This window comes from Monodelphis domestica, chromosome 2, assembly GCF_027887165.1.
Source record: "Monodelphis domestica isolate mMonDom1 chromosome 2, mMonDom1.pri, whole genome shotgun sequence".
Classification (NCBI taxonomy): Eukaryota; Metazoa; Chordata; class Mammalia; order Didelphimorphia; family Didelphidae; genus Monodelphis; species Monodelphis domestica.
Window position 1 is genome coordinate 305,425,702 of NC_077228.1, and position 19,382 is coordinate 305,445,083.

A 19,382-nucleotide genomic window follows, 5' to 3' on the forward strand; every position below is an offset into this window, starting at 1 on the left:
CATTAAACTATTCAATTTCGCCTTTTCTTTACATAAAATTGTCCTATGTTATTCTAAAAAAATTGATTCAATATATCAAAGATTGCCTACTTCTCTAAAACATATACATCACATATTCTAGACATAGAAGTTGATTAGCTTAAAAAAGTACATGAGTGTCAATAAACATCAAATTAAGTTTATATTATGTGTTAGGGGTTATGGTAAATATGAGTGATACAAAGAAAGGCAAAAACACTGCATTTGAGGCCAAAGGTCCTGTTTCAATTCTATGTCTTAATTATTATATGCATGACCTTGGACAAATAAATTATCCTCTCCAAGACTCTCTACCCTTAAAATGAAGAGGTTAAACATGATGGTCTCTAATGTGACTTCTAGATATCTCTATGATCCTACTTTTGAGGTATTTTTTCTTTTTCTTTTTTTTTAATTCTTACAACAGACATAATTTTATCTGCAGAGAACTCAAGGTTAAACAGAACTTAAATGATTCATGTTATGTTATCCCTGGAGGTATTGGCCTCAAGTGTCCTCATATGAAAAATGAGGTTAACCTGGTATCTACAGCCCCTTCTAGCTCTAAATATGTCATGGAATGGTCCTTCCTTGTGGCTGTCAGGATATATGTAATCCATCCAAGAGCAGAAAGCACAATTAACCAATGGAATATGATATCCTAACTAGAACTGGAGCTTATAAATTTGCATGCTTGATGTTCAGCATCACAGAATATTTCCGTCTGCCAATTTATTATTTTGCTATTTCTGTTACTTAATTTCCCTCTTTATGTAAGATTATTCAGAACACTTCACGCTCAAAATTACCCCCAAATCAAATTTCAGCTTCTAATGTTATATGATGACTCATTCCACAATAGGTCAGAGAGAAAAAAGGAAATTTAACCAAAAACAGACATGTGAAAATCACATTATATATGTTTTCTTTCATGCTGTGGTCTTTGGGACTTGCCCACAAAAAATAAAGGGATTGGGAGTAATTCAGTCTGTGGTCATGACAACATTCAAAATTGGAGTGGAAGGAGTAGTTTACTAACCATGAAACTATAATTGAATTTAGAGGAAGACCCTTGCTTCTCTATTAAACAAATATAGTACTTTGATTTCAATCTTACCACATGATTTATTTATCAAGTTTGTAAACTTGTTTGCAAACTACAAAGGCTAGATGTTAAAATTTCACATTTTAGCAAACACTTTTCACATACAACTTAGATAAAAGAATAGTTGATATTTTAATTATTCTTGATTTTATCCAGAGAGAGAAATTTAGGAAAAGTCAGAGGTAAGTGAAAATAGGTCAGTTAGAAGTTAGTGAAAATGAAGATGTGATTTCTACCCCCATCCAACTTCACAGATCTCCTGAAATCTATACAGATTAAAAACTCTTTGGCCATACAGATAATGCAATAATATATGTTTATATGTTTAATCATGACTAGTAAGGATTAAGTGCCTTCTATGTGCAAAGCATTTAACTAGGTCCTGAGGATACAAAGATCAAAATGGAAAAAAAAAATTTGTCCTCATTGAGGCTTCATTCTATGCGGCCGGCATTGGCCAGTGGCTGAGAGGGTTTGCTGAGGAGAGGAGAAAACAGTGTGGATTTTAAAGTGCTGTGGCTGGGGGAACTGCATCCCCCAGAGTGCCTCAGGGGTCTTTCCCTACTACTTCCTGGCATGGGATTGGTCTTGAATGGACCCAATCTGTGCCAGGGGAGGGATCACTCCCGACTTTCTGGGGTGGGATTAGTTTTAAATTGGCCCAATTCCGTGATAGAGGAGGGGCTACGCCCCCTACTTCCAGGCGTGGGATTGGTCTATGTAGGGAAGAGCTTTTCTTTTTGAAGGGGGAGAAGAAACTGAGGGGCAGGGAGTTGGAAAAGTAGGAATTAGCAAATACTGAGCATAAGAGCTGACACCCAAGCTGATTCCTAAAGCTAATGACTCTTAAAGGCAGATGGGAAGAACTCATTGTCAAAGAAGTCTGGACATGGAAATGGGAGAGAGAGTATAAAGTTTGGGAAAGAGTAATTAGGACAACTTAGCTAAAATGTGGAGTAGGTTAAAAAGAAATAATGATAATAAAATAGTTATTAGCTAACATTTCTAGAGCACATGCTTTGTTGTGGGCACTGTGCTAAGTACTTTACCATTATCATTTCACTTGATCCTCAACAATCCTGGAAGGCAGATGCTTATAGTTATTTGGTGTTTGAAGCTGGATTTAAATTCGGGTCTTCCTGACTCTGGGTTCAACTCTCTATCCATTGTACCATCCTTGTTGCCCCAATAATGTAAAATAAGTCTGGAAAGGAAGGTTTGAACCAACTTGTGGAAGACTTTAAATGACTGAGGATTTTGTATTTATTTCTAAAGGCCATTACATTCTACAACTATATTTCAATACATCACATACAATTCTGATTTATTCTTCTTTTTGTATTGCTGAACTCATATTGATTTCCTTAGATGCAGGCTTTTATTCAATTTACAGATTATTTCTTAATCCACATGAGCAAGAATCATCAAATTTTTGTCAATACCTTGAATCCAGGAATGCCTATTAAGCCATCTTTTCCATCTCTCCCAGGCTCCCCCTAAAAGGGAGGTAAATATATTAGATACATGTATGTATTGATAAAAGGTTTGCAAAATAAAGAAAATTTATGCCAGACTCACAGAATGTCCAGGAAGACCAGGAAAACCAGTATTTCCTTTTTCACCTTTTGCACCCTGAATGTGAAAAAGACAACATTGAAATTTAATTAAAATTTAAAATTTAACTATATCAAATAAGCTAATAATTGGAGAATTCATGGAAATCCTTCTTCTGCTTGGTTTTGACTTCCAGAATTATGGTATAACATAGCTTCTTGCAATAATGAAAATTTAGTGAAGGCAAGAGCTGTTTGGTTTTTGTCTTTGCTTACTTATCCTCTGAAACAGACTCTGCGTACTGAATAGTGCTAGGAACATAATGGACACTAAAAGTCATGTGGTATAAATTATGATGTATATGCTAAATTATGCTATTATGGGAACATTAAAAATATTCATTTGAATATTTAAAGGACAATGTATATTTTAAATAAAAGGTAAGAAAGATATTCTAAGATGTAAGCAGGGACAAATCCTTGTGACACATACATTTAGCCTATAGGAAAATATGTTTTGAAAAACAACGTAAAGCAATGACATTAATTTAGAGGAATGAATAATCATATTTTGTATCCTTACACTCACATCTAAAGATGAGAAAAAATAGAATCCTAGGGAAACAGATGGAGAGAATTGTTTTTCATGAGGTCATTTGGTTATTTAGTGTTAGAGCTTAGAATAGAAATCAAATTTTCTTATTTTCCTCTATTTATGATTCTTTCCAATAGACTATAGTGCAGCGGTTCTCAACCTCTCAATTTGCAGCAATGAGAATATATAATGCATATCAGGTATTTATATTCCAAGTCATAACTGTAGCAAAATTACAGTTTTGAAGTAGCCACCAAAATAATTTTTTGGTTTGGGGTCACTGCAACATGAGGAACTGTATTGTGGGGTCACAGCATTAGAAAGGTTGAGAACCACTGCTATAGTGAATGGAAAGTAAAAAGTACAAACCTTTACTTATGATTTATAATTACCTTTTTCCCATAAAATCCAGGTGATCCTTTTTCTCCTCTGGGGCCCATTTCACCCTAAAGAGACAAAAATGTTTTTTTTTTTTTCTTATTTAAAATATAATGTAAATAATTGCTATAACAGCAATGATTTCAATTTATTTTCTACTTATAACATCTGGATTTCTTATCCAAAATTTTAGCTAAATATTTAAAATTAAGCACCATCTTTCTGTTCTAAGACATGAAATAAAAAATATAGAATGGCTCTTGAGAAAAACCAAAATAACAATCCTCTAGAGGAGTAATAGTGACAAAAATAAAAACAATTAATATCTAAATAAATATCTAAAACCATTAATTACACACATAAGCAATTATTGAGCATCTATTGATTCTCCTGATTTTCCCAATAAGTTTTGGGACTACCTTTTCCACCCACCATTGTATAGTCTGGAATCCCTATTGTTACCTGATCCTAAAGCCCTGTTTCTGAAGTAGGCTTTTTCACTGCCCAGCCAGATGATGTTATTTCTTTCACTTTAAATCAAACTGGCTTCTCTTAACATGGTAAAACTAAATTAAACATGACTATATAAATTTTGGAGGGGAAAAAGGAAATGAGGATAAAGTCAATAATAAAAAGTTTTGATGAGAAATAGCAGAGGGTTTATAGATTGACAAAAATAAATAACAGAGGTAATTGACTAATATTTTAGTATTAAACTGTAAAAAGTTAGCATAAAGGCTCTGAATTTCAGAATTTTTAAAGAAACATATATTGGAGAAGTATGATTGGTATTCCAATCACAAGCTCATGCTCCATACATTTCAGAAATCAATGTTCAGAGCAGTTTACATATTGTAAAACTCATTCACTTATTCATTAATTTTCAAACACTAAACAGGTAGAAATTATATAGCTAGTTTTTCTATAACTTATATGAAAAAATAGATTTGCTGCTTTCATTAAAGTAACCACACAAGTACTTTGTGCTTTTTCTGATCAATAGATAGTAGAATTTATATCTGTATAGTTAATATTTTAAAGTTAATTTGTAATTAAATGCTATTTCAAAAAACAATAGGAATTTCATGCTATTTCTTTAACCTTTGATCCTGGCATCCCATGCTGACCAGGAAAACCAGGAACTCCACGATCACCCTGGAAAAGAAAACTCAGATTAATTAAAGATGCTCTCTCTCCTCTTGCTTTGACTGGTCCAAAGACTTTATTTTTATTTCCCATCTTCCCTGGTCCCCTCTGTACCACCTCACTAAAGCCTTTCTTTATAAAAGGCTCTGACAACAGTTATTTACATTTTATACTGTCAATGTGAAACTCCTCCTAAGGATATCTCTCAATTAAGCCTTATTCCAAATTGTGAAAAGAAAGTCTTTCCCTCCTCTTCAAAGATATTTGGGAAATAATAAACAGATTGGAGAAATAGTTATGGTTGTACTGCTGCAAAGAAAAGTCATGTTACCTCTGACTGCCTGTGTAGAATATGTGTATAATGTGTTCCTTCTTTTGCTTTCAAGAAAAAAAAAATCATTTTGTGATTTGTAAAGCTGGGGAAGAAAGCTGACTGAGAAGAAGAGAACATGAGTAGAGAAGAGAAGGAAACAGGAATGGGGAAGGGAGAATTTAGCAGAATTAAGGTGAGAAAAAAGAAGATGTCTATTGTACACTGAAGTCATTACAGGTCCTGCAAGACAATTTGTTTGTAATCTTAATGGAAACATTCCCCAATGTGTGCCCTAGACTGTGTGAAATATTGCAAGCCTGGGAAGCTTTAAAAAGAGGAAATGCTTTAAAAAGAGGAAAAAGAGCAGAAGCTGCTCTGATGATGGAGAGGATGGTTTAGAGAAGGTATAAAAGCATAGGCCACAGTGATATAATAATATGGGCATTGCTCAGGCTCTAGCAGAGCCTTTGTCCACAAGAACCAGATTTGATAATAGTGATTATACTGATAGAGCACTTTCCCCACACCACTTTTCTTTTCCATTCTTTCAGAAAGCAATTTAAACCCAATGCTTCAGGATTATCATTTTCGCTGCCTTCTCCAGTTTTATTAGTACTGTTAAGGCCGTTTTTTTTTTTCCTAGATAAAAGATGAGACTAAAAGAACTAATTCCAGTTGCTTTCTATCAGTGAATTAGTTATCTGTAATGTACATATTAGTATGCTGGCCTGGATAAATTCTGAAGGTTCAATGGCAGGGCAAATATAAGTCTCCCATTGCAGCTTGGGGCTATACATCACTTTAGGCAAACTGAGGTGAAACTGATTTTTCTATTTCTATGAATAATTTCTTAGCTTTCTTAAAAGAAAGAATATTGAAACTTGGAGCTCTTTTTTCTGGCTAAAGAAGCATTTATGCAATGACAATCAGGTGAAAGGCACTTTACAAACTTTGCCTAATTTGCTTCTCATGAACTGTTAGGTGATTTTATTATCCCCATTTTATAGTTGATGAAACTGAGACTAAGAGAGGTTGACTTGCCTAGGATCAAATAGAACAACTGTTCACACACACACACACACACACACACACACACACACACACACACACACACACACACACACAAAATGTTGGACTTCTCTCCCAGCCCAGGAAATAGTCACTTTTCTGGAACTATAGATAATTAACATTAAACTCGTTTCTCAATATAATCCCTATATACCTTCAAAGTAAGGTATCACCATTATTCTATCTGAGACTTAGAGAAGAAAACAAGTAAATAATAAGTGATGGATACTGGGTTTTATTTCCTCAACAATGATTTCTTGAACATCTGCTAGGTGTTGTAGCAAATTTTAAAAAAACTAATCAACCCCTTTCCTTCACCACCAGGATATCACTGTATGAAAAAAGTCTGGTAACCTGAGAACATTAATTTCACCAGTCTTCAATAATGGAGCTCCTACCAGTGATTATTATTCTATGAGGATTTATTCCCTGCCTATATTATCTCATCTCATTCTCCCCATCCCTGGGATAATGAATCTCAGAATCCTGAAGAGAACCCTCCCTCCTCTGACTTCTGCTGCCCACTTTATTATCAGTATATTACTCTTCACCCCTCCTTCCTGTCATATTCCATGTCTACTCTCTCCTTCTGCCTATGGTCTCTGGAGAGGAAGCTCTATAATTAAGAAACTACCTCTGCTCGTTTTCTTTCCATCTTCTGGTTCTTACTGAGACCTGGTTCCTCCTAGATAATACTCTATCCCAGAACTTATTTTCCACTACTATTTTCATCTTCTTTCAAACCACCCTATTGAAATGACTCCCACAAAGGAGACACTGCCCTTGACTTCTACTGACTCTACCACCAACACTTAGCAACCTCTCCTCCTTGAATATTAACACCATCCAAAATTATCACATAGCCCAGACCCTAAAAGATACAATCTGCTGACATCTAGGATACTTTCCTTTCTTTTTTCGTTGTCTAGATTATAGTATCCCTCTACATTCCAACTATTAGTCTAAACACATGGGTTGATATTACTTCACATAGTCTTACCTCTCATTCCTCAATTTGCCCAACTCCCATGACATTCTTTCACTTCATCACTACTACATGCAAAGATGGTCAACCACTTGATCAAGCCATTACCCTCAAGAGCTCATTTTCTTGATCAAGAAAGCACATATTCCTTTTAATTCCCTCCTCTGATGCCATTCCATCTTCTTCCCAAACTCATTCTTTGTTTTCACAGTGATCTGGCATCTTTCCACTTCTCAATACTTTACTACGTTTTCCTCCCTTAATAATTTCAGCTACTTAGGAAATGAATGTAAAGCAAATGGGTAAAAAAGCAGGTGATCTTTTCTAGGCATTTGCTAAGTATTGGGAATATAAATGAAAAAGCAAAACAGTTCCTACTCTTAAGTGGGATGTAAGCTACTTAAGAGTAGAAAGAAAACATAGAAGAAAACATAAACAGAGGATTAGTGGCCAGGGATCAAAGGATTGATGAGTAGAACTATACAGCAATTAATTGACTCTCATGGAAAGGCAGCAAGATGGTGCATTAGATAAAGCACCAGACCTGGAGTCAAGAAGATCTGAGTTCAAATATTGTCTCAGGTACTTATTAGCCACTTATCCTCATTTGACTCTGTACCCTGGCTGTAAAATGGGTACACACTAGAAAAGTTAAAGGTAAATAACTCCAGTATCCTTGCCAAGAAAACCACATGGACAATGTCACAAGAAGTCAGACACAAATGAACAACTTTGTACTGAAGTATTTGACTGCTATTCCCAGAGCTGTTGGAAGTAGAGGGTGAAGGACCCAGTATCAAACAGTATTAAGATTTGTGAGGAGCAGTATCTAGCCTGGGCAAATTGTGATGAACATTTACTAGCCAGAAACCAGGACACAGAGCAGTAGAGTCAAGCTAGAGGTGGTGGCTCGAGTATATAATCGGGGTCATGGATCTGAGCCAGGTTAGTCATGGTGAATACTCCCTAATTCTGTTCTATTCTTCACTCTCCTCTTTACTCAGATCTCTTCCTTCAATTGTGCCAAACCTCAGCCTTGGATTGCTCCCACCTTCTACTTCCTCTGCTCTTATTTGTAGGCTGCTAAAAGTATTTGGGAAAATACCAAAACAATGCTGCATAGATACATTCCAAAATTATTTTATCTAATCTTAATTGAGCCTTTACTGCAGGAAAAGAATCTCTTTACTCTTTTCTAATTGATTCTCTGCCTTTGTAGTTTACAGAGGGAACCTGAGATCCAAGATACCTTCAGGGTATCTATGAGGTTAAAATTGCTTTCATAATAAGAAGACATTTTAATTTTTAGCCAATCCTTTCACAGCATCCTCTCTTCTTAGCAATGATTGCTTTACCACCAATTCTAACAATTTCTCCTCAGTTCTCCTCATTCTTGACCTCACTGTTACACATGATATTGATGACTACCTTCTCTCTTCTTAGGCACTCTCTTCTCTAGGTTTTGTGAGAGAGATCTTTCCTATTTCTATCTGTTCAAACTCTCCTAAGTTCCCTTTACTGATTCATCATCCACTAACCATAGACATTCATCAAAGCTGTGCCTTTGGCTCAATTCTACTTTCTCTTGACACACTCTTTTACTGTACCCATCACTTCCCTTTGGTTCAATTATTATCTTATTTTGTAGATCAATATATCTACTCATGGTGTCTCTAACAAGTTCAAAACACTATAACCTGGGGGGTATCTCAAACTCTATGTGCCCAAAACAGAACCTATTTTTGCCTCAAAATCCAACTCTTTCAAACTTCCTCTTTTCTATCAGAGCTTCAGCATCTTTCTAGGTCAGCAGGGTTTACAACCTTAGCATCATCCCTTATTCTCCTTCACTTCACATATCCTATCAGTAGTCACATTTGATCATTTTTATTTTTGAATATGCCCCTTCCTCTCCAGCCATATTGTCAGCATCCTAGTCATCAATTCTTATCTACGCTATTGCAATAACCTCCTATTTGGTCTCCTTTGCTCGAGCTTTTTTTAAAAATTTCAATATACTGTCCAAAAAGATGTCAAAATGATTTTCCTAAAGTGCACTTAATAAATGCCTGCTGGATTCATGAATGGTTGACTACATAGATGATTTTATATAATGTATGACATTTATATCAAAAGAATTTCATTACCTGAGAGCTAGGTCAAATGAGTCAAGATTCATTTTTAATATGTCTACATTTCCATAAAGCTGTATGCTGGTATTTAAAATATTAAGTTAAAAAATCACTTATGGAGACATACAATATAATATGCACAAAAAATCACATAACACACATTTGAACTACAAGCACTTTTTTATTGTGTATAGTCTCCAACTCTGAACTCTCTTTTTTTAAATGCTTATTTTCCACCTTAGAATCAATACTATATTTTGGTTCCAGAGCAGAAGAATGGTAAGTTAAGGGTCTAAGTGACTTGTCCAGGGTCAAACAGCTAGGAAGTGTCTCAGACCAGATTTAATACTGGGACCCCATTTGAACTATCTTCTAAAATCCAATTCATATTTCTAACTGCTTTTAAAAGATTTCCACCACATCTTCTATGAGTGCTTCAAGCTCAGGCTATCCAGTCTCCATGTTTTCCCCCTAAAATTTGCATCATCTTCTGATTTAACTGAATCTGTCAGAAGCAGCACATTTATAGTCTTCCACATTTGAAACGTTATTATAATCTCATGGCTTTCTCCACTAAAATAACCTTAAATATTCAAACAAGTTACTAAATACTCCTCTACAATATCTTTCAAATTCCTTCCCCCACCCCTTTCTTTTCTAACTAGATGATTGCAAGGGCTTCTTGGAAGGTCTTCCTATTTCTCCTCTGTTGCTCTAAAAATGCGTTCTTAATGTTGCTGCCAGACTAATAAAGGTCACTCCAAAATCTACTGATAAAAATCTACTGATAAAATTGAAACACTTCTGCTTAACATTCAACCCTCAATGTCTGACACCACATTAATACCTTGCTAATTTGTTTGTTTTTTAGAACCCTTATCTTCTGTCTAGGAATCAATGCTGTGTATTGGTTCCAAGGCAGAAGAGTGGTAAAGGCTTGGCAATGGGAGTCAAGTGACTAACCCAGGGTCACACAGCTAGGAAGTGTCTAAAGCCAGATTTGAACCTAAGACCTCCTATCTCTAGGCCTGGCTCTCAATCCACTCAACCACCCAGCTGCCCCTACCTTTCTAGTTTTAATTGCTTCTATTTATACTGATTTATTTTCTGGCCACATAAATATTCCCTATATTTTCTGCATTCTCTATACATTCCCATAACTTCTGTGCTATCATTCACATTTTCCTTGATAATTTCCCTCTTCCTTACCTACAGCCCCTTTGCCTGCTAAATTCTCATCAGTCCTGTAAAACGCAGCCTAAATGCTACCTTCTCTATGAAATAGTAGAAAGAAAACTGGCTCTCTAGTCAGATGACTGAATTGGAAACAATTTTGATGCTTATTGATGGAGGAATGGCTTAAATATTATCAGACATTAAAGTAATGGATTATTACTTTGCTGTAAGAAAGGATATTTGTAATGATTAGAGGAAAATAGGGAAGGGCTTACTTAAATTGATTCACAGTAAAGCAAACAGAACCAAGAAAATAGTATATACTCTGAATACAAAAATGTAAACAGGAACTGACAAACAGAAATTAACAAGAAATGGTTTATATCTATATATAGGAGACTGGATCTTTACTGATGGCTGTCTAATGGGGAGATGCTTCTCTAATGGGAGAGAGTAGAGAAGGAAGGATTTACATAAGTATTTTAATCTAACAAAGAAACTTGTATTTTTAAAATATAAACATTAAAAAAACACAAAAAATCAAAATGAATGTTACAAAAGTACAAAAAGCATGTATGACTTCAAAATAAGAAACATGGAACTATATCCCAACCCCAGGATACCCTTCCACTGATGAGGGAGGTCCAAGAGTACAGAAAACTAGTGGGTATTCTGACTTGGGAGAACTCTCTTAAAATTACAGTGAGAATTTATATTTTAGATATTGGGAATTATTAGAAATCAGAGCTTGATTTATTATTTGTTGATTATCATGACTTAAGACAATAATGGAGAAAATTGTAATAATGTAAATGAAACTGAAAAGTATGTCATAAATACGTTTTTCTCAAAAAGTCAACTGTTAGACTTTTACCATCATACTCGAGGATACAACACAGACATTTTCAGAATTTACTGGAGTACTGATCAGTTTTGCTTCTTTTTTCCCCTTTCTTTATTTTCTCTCGCTGTGTGTATATATTCCTTTAAACATATTATTCACAATTTGAGATGGTTCTTCAGGAAAAGAAAGAGGAAAAACTAAAGATCAAGAATGTCAAAAGAATTAATGAAAAAAAATGTAAAGGATAAAAAATATCCACAAATTTACCTGTTTTTAAATTGTGCTGTGTGTATAATAGATTATTTTTAAATGAAGAGAGAGAGAGCAGCCATTCCTAGAGAAAAGGTGTAAAAATGCTTACAAAGCAAGAAAATAAATCTTCATTTTTCAATCTAGAATTTTCTTATCTGACAATAGATATGTGTGTGTATTTTTTTTTACCTCAAGACCAGTATATTTATGAGACACTGAAAAGACTTACAAGTCACATATTTATATAAATATAAGCAAGTAATTTACCTTAATACCAGCTCTTCCTGGTTCTCCTTTGTAACCTGGTAACCCACGGGCTCCCTAAAGTAATTAGAAAATTAAGTCTGGTTATTTACTTTCTTAGGTTCTTTAGAAATGAGATTACTTTAAAAAAATCTAAAGCTTGATCACATACTTGTATCCCTGGTGATCCGGGAATACCTGGACTTCCTGAAATTCCTTGATATCCCTATTTTTAAAAAAAAGGAAAGAAATTATTAACTCATTATATTCCCAAAAATATTCTTCCATATCTGCATTTCTTAGAATTTCCTGCCTATGATAATATATTTCCTAATCTAGTACTGCACACCCCTCCCCAACTCATTTCTTCAAATTTCTTACCTACTGGCTGCTTCTGAGGCTGGGGAATTAAAGCATTATATACCTCCTTTTTTTCTCAGATTTCTTAGGATCTATTTTCCTCCAAGATTTAAAATTTGACGTTTTAAGGTTTTGCAATATTTGGGCTAAAACAGGTATCTGGAAATGTTAATATGATAAAAGTGAGCCTTTTATGTTTACCATATTCTTTAGAAGCATAAAATACCTTTGACATAAACTAACCTTATAGATAATAGCATCTAAAAATAAAGAGTAAAAAAATACTTTAAAAGTTAAGCACAGAAAAAGATCTCAAATATAGAATCTTTGAAGTATGCTTTACAGCAACTCATTAATGAAAGTCAAGTGTCATGGCCACAGTAATTAATGCTTTTTATTGTTGTTCTTCAGATTGAGTCAATAAAGTAATCTGAATTGTTCATAATGATATGCAATCTCTTATGCTGCTAATATTGAATAGCTATGTAGATTTATACAAAACCAGCAGAAGACGTCCTGTGTTGCATTCATTCAGCATCCACAAACCCAATTAACTGATCCTATCCTTATTTGGGTTTAATTCCTGAAGGTTCAATCTGGCTGAGAAAAAAGTTTGTTTACAACATTCTACCAAAATTGTCCCCAATGAGGTCCACATCTTCCCTGCCATTCCAATAGCTTCTTCCTTGTTTAGTGAAATATAGTAGAAAACATATTGACTCTGGACTCAAGGTCCAGTGTTCAAATCACACCTCTGATGCTTACTGTGTGACCTTTGTCAAGTCACAAACCTTCTTGGGCCTCAGTTTCCTCATCTGTAAAATAAGTGAGTTGAACCAAATGACCTCTGAAGTTTCTCCCAGCTCTAGACCTATGATCCTATGAATGATGCCACTTCTGATGATTATTGCTTGGGTAACCTTGAGCAAATCACTTAACTTCCTTGGGCCTCAGTTTCCTTATTTGTAAAATGAGTGAATTGGACCAAATGACCTCTGAGGTCCTTCTCAGATCTAGATCTATGGTCTTATATATGAAATAATTTCTGATGCTTATTACTTGTGTAACTTTGAACAAAATACTTAATTTTCTTGGGCCTCAGTTTCCTCATCTACTAAATGCGTGAGTTGAACCAAATGACTTCTGAGGTCCTTCCTGGTTCCAGATCTATGATCCTTTGGGTGATCCCAGTTCTGACACTTATTATCTATTTAGCCTTGAGAAAATCACTTAATCTCCTTGGGCCTCAGTTTCCTTATCTGTAAATTGAGTGAATTGGACCAAATAACTGCTGAGGTCCCTCCTGACTCTAGACAGATGATTCTGTGCATGAAGCAATTTCTGATGCTTATTAACTGTGTAAACTTGAGCAAATCACTTTACTCCTTTGGTCTCAGTTTCCTCATTTGTAAAACAAGAGGGTTGGATTTGAAGGCCCTTGAGATCACTTATAAATAGAAATCAGTGACCCTACCTCCTATGAATTTTAACTGGCTCTAATAGCACTGATCTTATTCCCTTTCAACATTTTCTAGCTTTAATTTCAGGGACATCACAATTGTCTAGGTTCTGTTTTGTTTTTTAAATACACCTCTTGGCATTCCCTCTTGGCTTCTTTATTGACCCTTCTCTCAATCCTGAAAGCCTGATTATTATGCGAGGGTAAGTCCCAGGCACCTCTTTCCCCCACTTTACTTCCCACCTGGTTATTTCATCAATTAAAATTCCTCCAGTTTCTATCTTCACACTGACTACTCCCAAACCTACAGCACCAAACTGCAGCTCTTAACTAACATTGTCTCCATCCATAACCACACAGATTCACAGGATAATAACATCAACACAGAATCTTAAGGTCCTCTGATTCCAAAGCCACAAGTCACTCCTTTTTCAAAGATTTCTCAGCTCCATCTCTGCTTCCCAGAGCCCAAAACCTGGACTAATTTCTAAAGATCTCACAGACTTACTCTGTGAGAGTCAGACTGCCAAACCTCTTTGCCTGCAGATTCAACTCCATATAATCCATCTTTTATACAGAGGCAGCTAGGTGGTGCAGTGGATAAACTGCACCACCTAACTGCTTCTGGAGTCGTGAAGATCTGAGTTCAAATCCTGCCTCCGATACTTATTAATTGTGCCATCCTAGGCAAGTCACAAAACCTCTGTATTTCAATTTCCTCATCTGAACATCAGAATAATAATGGCATCTACTTTCCAGAGTTGTTACGAGGATAAAATGAGACATATGTAAGGAGCTTTGCAAACCTAAATTATTATAATAAAGCAATAGGAATTATCTTTAATAGAGCAGTTGAAATCATATCTTTTTGAAAAGCCTGAAAATGATTTGCACTTAATAATTACATCGAATAAAAGTCTTCTAATACTGAATTTTAAGGCTTTGTACCTGTTGACACCTCGATTTCCCTATGTGACTAGTTAAAAGGATTGCTGAATTTCAATGTTGGAAGGGACTTCAGAGGCTATTTAGTTCAAGTCATTATCTTATTAAAACCCTTTTCTATAAATATGCCTAATGAGTGGTCATTTACACTTTCCAAAAGATTTATTTTAAGAGCAAACCAGTCACCTGTGAGAAAGTCCATTCCATTTTTTGCTGTTTCTGATTTTTAGGAAGTTGTTCCAAATATTGAGCCAATACCTCTTTTTTTTGCAACTTTCACTGAACAGTTTCACTTCCTGGAGCTGATGATAACAGATCCTATTCCTAGTAGGTCAGGGCATCATCAAATACTTGAATAAAAATAGGATATCCTCATGAAGTCCCTTCTCCATGCCAAACATCTGTACTTCCACTAATTGATTTCCATATTCTGTGACTTTAAAATAGACACTGTTATTTATTAATTTCTGGAGTTATGGAATGGGGACAGGAATGCTTTGGTTCTTTCAGGACCATCAGGTCTTTCTGGGAAAGACCGTGATGGCAGTGGGAAATGGGGCTTCAAGGATGCTTTAACAAGACAGAGAGGGTAAAGGAGCAAACAGCACGGAACACAGAAAGAAACAGAAAAAGGGAAGATATGAAACAGGAATGCGAATGGGTTGGTGGAAGAAGGCAAGCAGTGGGGTGGAAGAGAATCATAGTGGGGGGGAAAGAAAGTCAGAGAGAGTAACTCACATAACCATGCAGTCAGCAGCATGGACCCAGATAGTGATGGAAGAATTGGGGGGGGGAGTAAAAGTTGGAGATCTCATGTTTATAGGGTTTTGATGGGGGGACAGACTAACTCTTATCCTTGTTCCCTTGAGGTTAGTTCATTAAAATACCTACATCTTCTCAAAGTATCAATAAACTTTAGAAGCAACATGTCCACATCATCTTAAAGTTAACGGCACCATTAGGTGGTCTGCTGGTCTCATTGCAGATGGCTGGAACTTACCTAAAATTTCCTTATCATGGGACCAAAAGACTCTGACAACTAAGCATAGATGGCTTTCCCTGGTTTAGCCCTTAGTCGCAGGGTATGAATTTTGGTCCATATATATTGTAGTTCAAAATTATGCTCCTTTCATCCTCGGAATGTTCTGTCTGTGATTTCTAGGTTCCCCTCTGTAATCTTACTTTCCTGATATTGTTACTTTATCCTGGTTACTTATAAACTTACTACATTGATCTGAATGGAGTAGAACAAATAAAATTTAGCACATATACTATCCTTGTTATTCTACGTCATATTTTTGTGGTTCATCAAAAAAGCCCATTTCCTGTCAGTTGTTGAGTAATACATTAGGTGTCAGATAGTGTTGCTTTTTTCATTTATTTTTAGGGGGAGGTAGTGGCTCAGTAAGGCTTGGAGTCAGGAAGACCTGAGTTCAAATCCAGCCTTGGAGACTTCCTAGCTGTGAGACCCTAGGCAAATCACTTAACCGTGTTTGCCTAATTGTACAGTAAACTGGATAAGAACACAACTGAAATAATCAAAAAAGAAGAATAAATATGATTCTTCGAACCATAATGAACTGATTCATACTTGTTCCAGGTCTTAAAAAATGATGCATCTGCTACCTATCAGTGTATAATTTGCTTCTGATTGCTAACTTGTTATTCTCCTTGCTTTGACACTGACTTATGGTCAGTGGCTCTTCATGACTAATTAGCATTTCAGTCTCTCTGACTAGCTAATTCTTTCTCCACCATTTCTGCCTTGAACAGTCTTCTATCTCTCCTACTGGCTTTACCTAATATATTGTTATTCATTCATGTCTGACTCTATATGACTCCATGGACTTTCTCCATTCACTTTTTCTTGGCCAAGGTGCTAGAGTGGTTTGTAATTTCCTCCTCAAGTGTGTCCTCATTTTATAGATGAGGAAATGAGACAAATAAGGGTTAAGTGACTTGATCAGGGTCACACATTGGCAAATATCTGAGCTCAAATATGAATTTAGATCTTCCTGACTCCAGACCAGGCACTCTTTTCACTGTGTCACCTAACTGCCCGTTTTCCAGCTTGCTCCTTTATGAATAATATTGGGAAACTGTATTCCTCACCAACTTCTTTGCTTTTGGTTTTATAAACTCACAAGCCATGTATACTCTATGGAGTACACTATAAGCATATATGTGCTATAGCCATAGTACTGAGGACCCAGAAAAAAAAATCTCCTCCCTGAAGGCTTCAGGACTGCATGAGGGTTCAACATCAGAAACGAATGTGACTACTCTGAGGTACCACCTCATACCCAGCAGATTGGCTAACATGACAGCTATGGAAAGTAATGAATGCTGGAGGGGATGTGGCAAAGTGGGGACACTAATTCATTGCTGGTGGAATTGTGAACTGATCCAACCATTCTGGAGGGCAATTTGGAACTATGCCCAAAGGGTGATAAAAGAATGTCTACCCTTTGATCCAGCCATAGTACTGCTGGGTTTGTACCCCAAAGAGATAATAAGGAAGAAGACTTGTACAAGAATATTCATAGCTGCACTCTTAGTGGTGGCCAAAAATTGGAAAATGAGGGGATGCCCTTCAATTGGGGAATGGCTGAGCAAATTGTGGTATATGTTGGTGATGGAATACTATTGTGCTCAAAGGAATAATAAAGTGGAGGAATTCCATGGAGACTGGAACAATCTCCAGGAAGTGATGCAGAGCGAAAGGAGCAGAGTCAGGAGAACATTGTACACAGAGACTGATACACTGTGGCATAATTGAATGTAATGGACTTCTCAACTAGCAGCAATGCACTGATCCAGGACAATTCTGAGAGATTTATGAGAAAGAACGCTATCCACATCCAGAGAAAGAACTGTGGAAGCAGAAATGCAGAAGAAAAACAACTGCTTGAACACATGAGTTGATGGGGATATGATTGAGGATGTAGACTCTAAGTGATCACCCTAGTGCAAATATCAATAATACGGAAATGGGTCTTGATCAATGACACATGTAAAACCCAGTGGAATTGTGCCTCGTCTATGGGAGGGGGATGGAGGGAAAGGAGGGACAGGACATGAATCTTTTAACCACAGAAAAATATTCTAAATAAATTAATTAAATAAAATTAAATATTAAAATTTTTTTAAATTAAAAAGAAAAAGAAATAATTTTTAAAAAGAAACCAATGTGACTTTATCAATAGAAAGGACATTAAAGAAAAGTCATTACCATCTGCTTTACCCTGTACTCTAAGCACCAGGAGACCCTTCCATCTGACTTGTAGATGAAATTTTCCATTTGTGTTGTCTCCCCCATTAGAATTTGAACCCCCTTAGATCACAGACTGTCGTATTTTTCTGGGTTGCCAGTTTTGCACATGGTAAACAGTTAATAAACACATTATTCATTCATGCTTTCCTTTGTAGAAATTTTAAGGTATCAGATACTTCACATAAAATTTTAATATTAGTCAAGAAATACAGAACTTGAATGTCCATAAAATAAGTGCAAGTTCAGTTGAAAAAAAATTTTAAATACATACAAATAAATTCACCTTTTTTTCTAAAGTATCACGGTCAACAATATTTTTTTAAACCTATCCAGTTGGTGCAGCGGATAGAGCACTTGGCCTGAAATCAGGAAGGCTCATGTTTATGAGTTCAAATCAGACCTCATATCCTTAGAAGCTGTGTAACACTGTGCTAGTCATTTAATCCTGTTTGCCTCAGTTTCCTCATCTGTAAAATGAGCTGGAGTAGGAAATTGCCAACTACTTTAATATCTTTGCCAAGAAAACGCCAAATAGGGGTACAAAGAGTCAAACATGACTGAATCAGCTGAACAGACTAAAATAAACTTATAAAAATGTCACATCACTGACAGCATAATATGGTATAAATGTATGGAACTAATACTCAAAGGAAATGTTTACCAGGGCAATGGTAATGATATGGCAAATATAGAGCTTTCAAAGACTTTGGAAAGCACAGTTAGATGCTTTGTAACATCAGTGGCTAGTGTCCTATTAGTAAATTTGTAATAAAAAAAATTGTAAATAGTAATTAAGTCTTATTAACTTAGAAGACTATATTTTGACTCTCCAGTTTGTGTTCATTCTTCATTTTCATATGTATCAATAACATCATAAGTGTGAACTGGATTTAAGTGAGGCAAAGTTGCACAAAGTCATCAGCCTGACTCTCTTCCAGAGTCATCCACGTCCAGTGGCATGACAAAAGGTAGAAGGACTGGGGATGTCCCAGGCTGCAGTGGCTCACCCTGGCATTATAACTATCTGGCCAGGCTCTAAACACAGCTGCATTTATGGCCTTTGGAACATACTCTTCTCATTTGCCCATTCCACCAAGGAAGTTTTCACATGATTGGGATGGATATCCCAATAACTCACCCAAGGATTTGACACCTGTCAGTTGCCCTCATCTTGTTTAGACTGTGTGCTGAAATGGTTTTACTGTGGTGGCCTCTGTGCATAGAGATTCTTGGAGCCACAGGTGAGAACTGGGTGAAAGGTAGCCCCCAGAAGACTTCCCACCAGAAGTGCTGGTCCTCCCTGAACACCCCTTACTCCTCTGGACTCTTTTGTAATGTTTATTAGAAAGAGTGTTCTCTTTGTATCCTTCAAAATTGTTAACAGAGCAAGGAAGGTAATAGAACTTCTATGGGAGCAGCAAGGCAGCAGCATCTATCCCTAGATGTCTTGCTATTTATGGTATGTGTTTTCTCTTGATTACGAAAGTTTCTCTGGTTTCCTGAGCCATAACTTAGAGCTGCCCAAGTTCTTTGGGT

The 19,382-nt window shown here is 36.0% G+C and overlaps 1 protein-coding gene across 1 annotated transcript in view; it reads right to left on the bottom strand.

The window, feature by feature from the left end:
* Positions 1 to 19,382, bottom strand: part of COL21A1 (collagen type XXI alpha 1 chain) — a 272,179-nt gene that overhangs the window by 71,887 nt on the left and 180,910 nt on the right. The window contains exons 11-16 of the mRNA XM_001371647.4: positions 11,981 to 12,034; positions 11,833 to 11,886; positions 4,751 to 4,804; positions 3,664 to 3,717; positions 2,702 to 2,755; positions 2,566 to 2,619 (exon numbers count right to left, since the gene is read on the bottom strand). Of these exons, the coding sequence (XP_001371684.2) occupies positions 2,566 to 2,619; positions 2,702 to 2,755; positions 3,664 to 3,717; positions 4,751 to 4,804; positions 11,833 to 11,886; positions 11,981 to 12,034 (324 nt within the window). The remainder of the gene's footprint in view (positions 1 to 2,565; positions 2,620 to 2,701; positions 2,756 to 3,663; positions 3,718 to 4,750; positions 4,805 to 11,832; positions 11,887 to 11,980; positions 12,035 to 19,382) is intronic.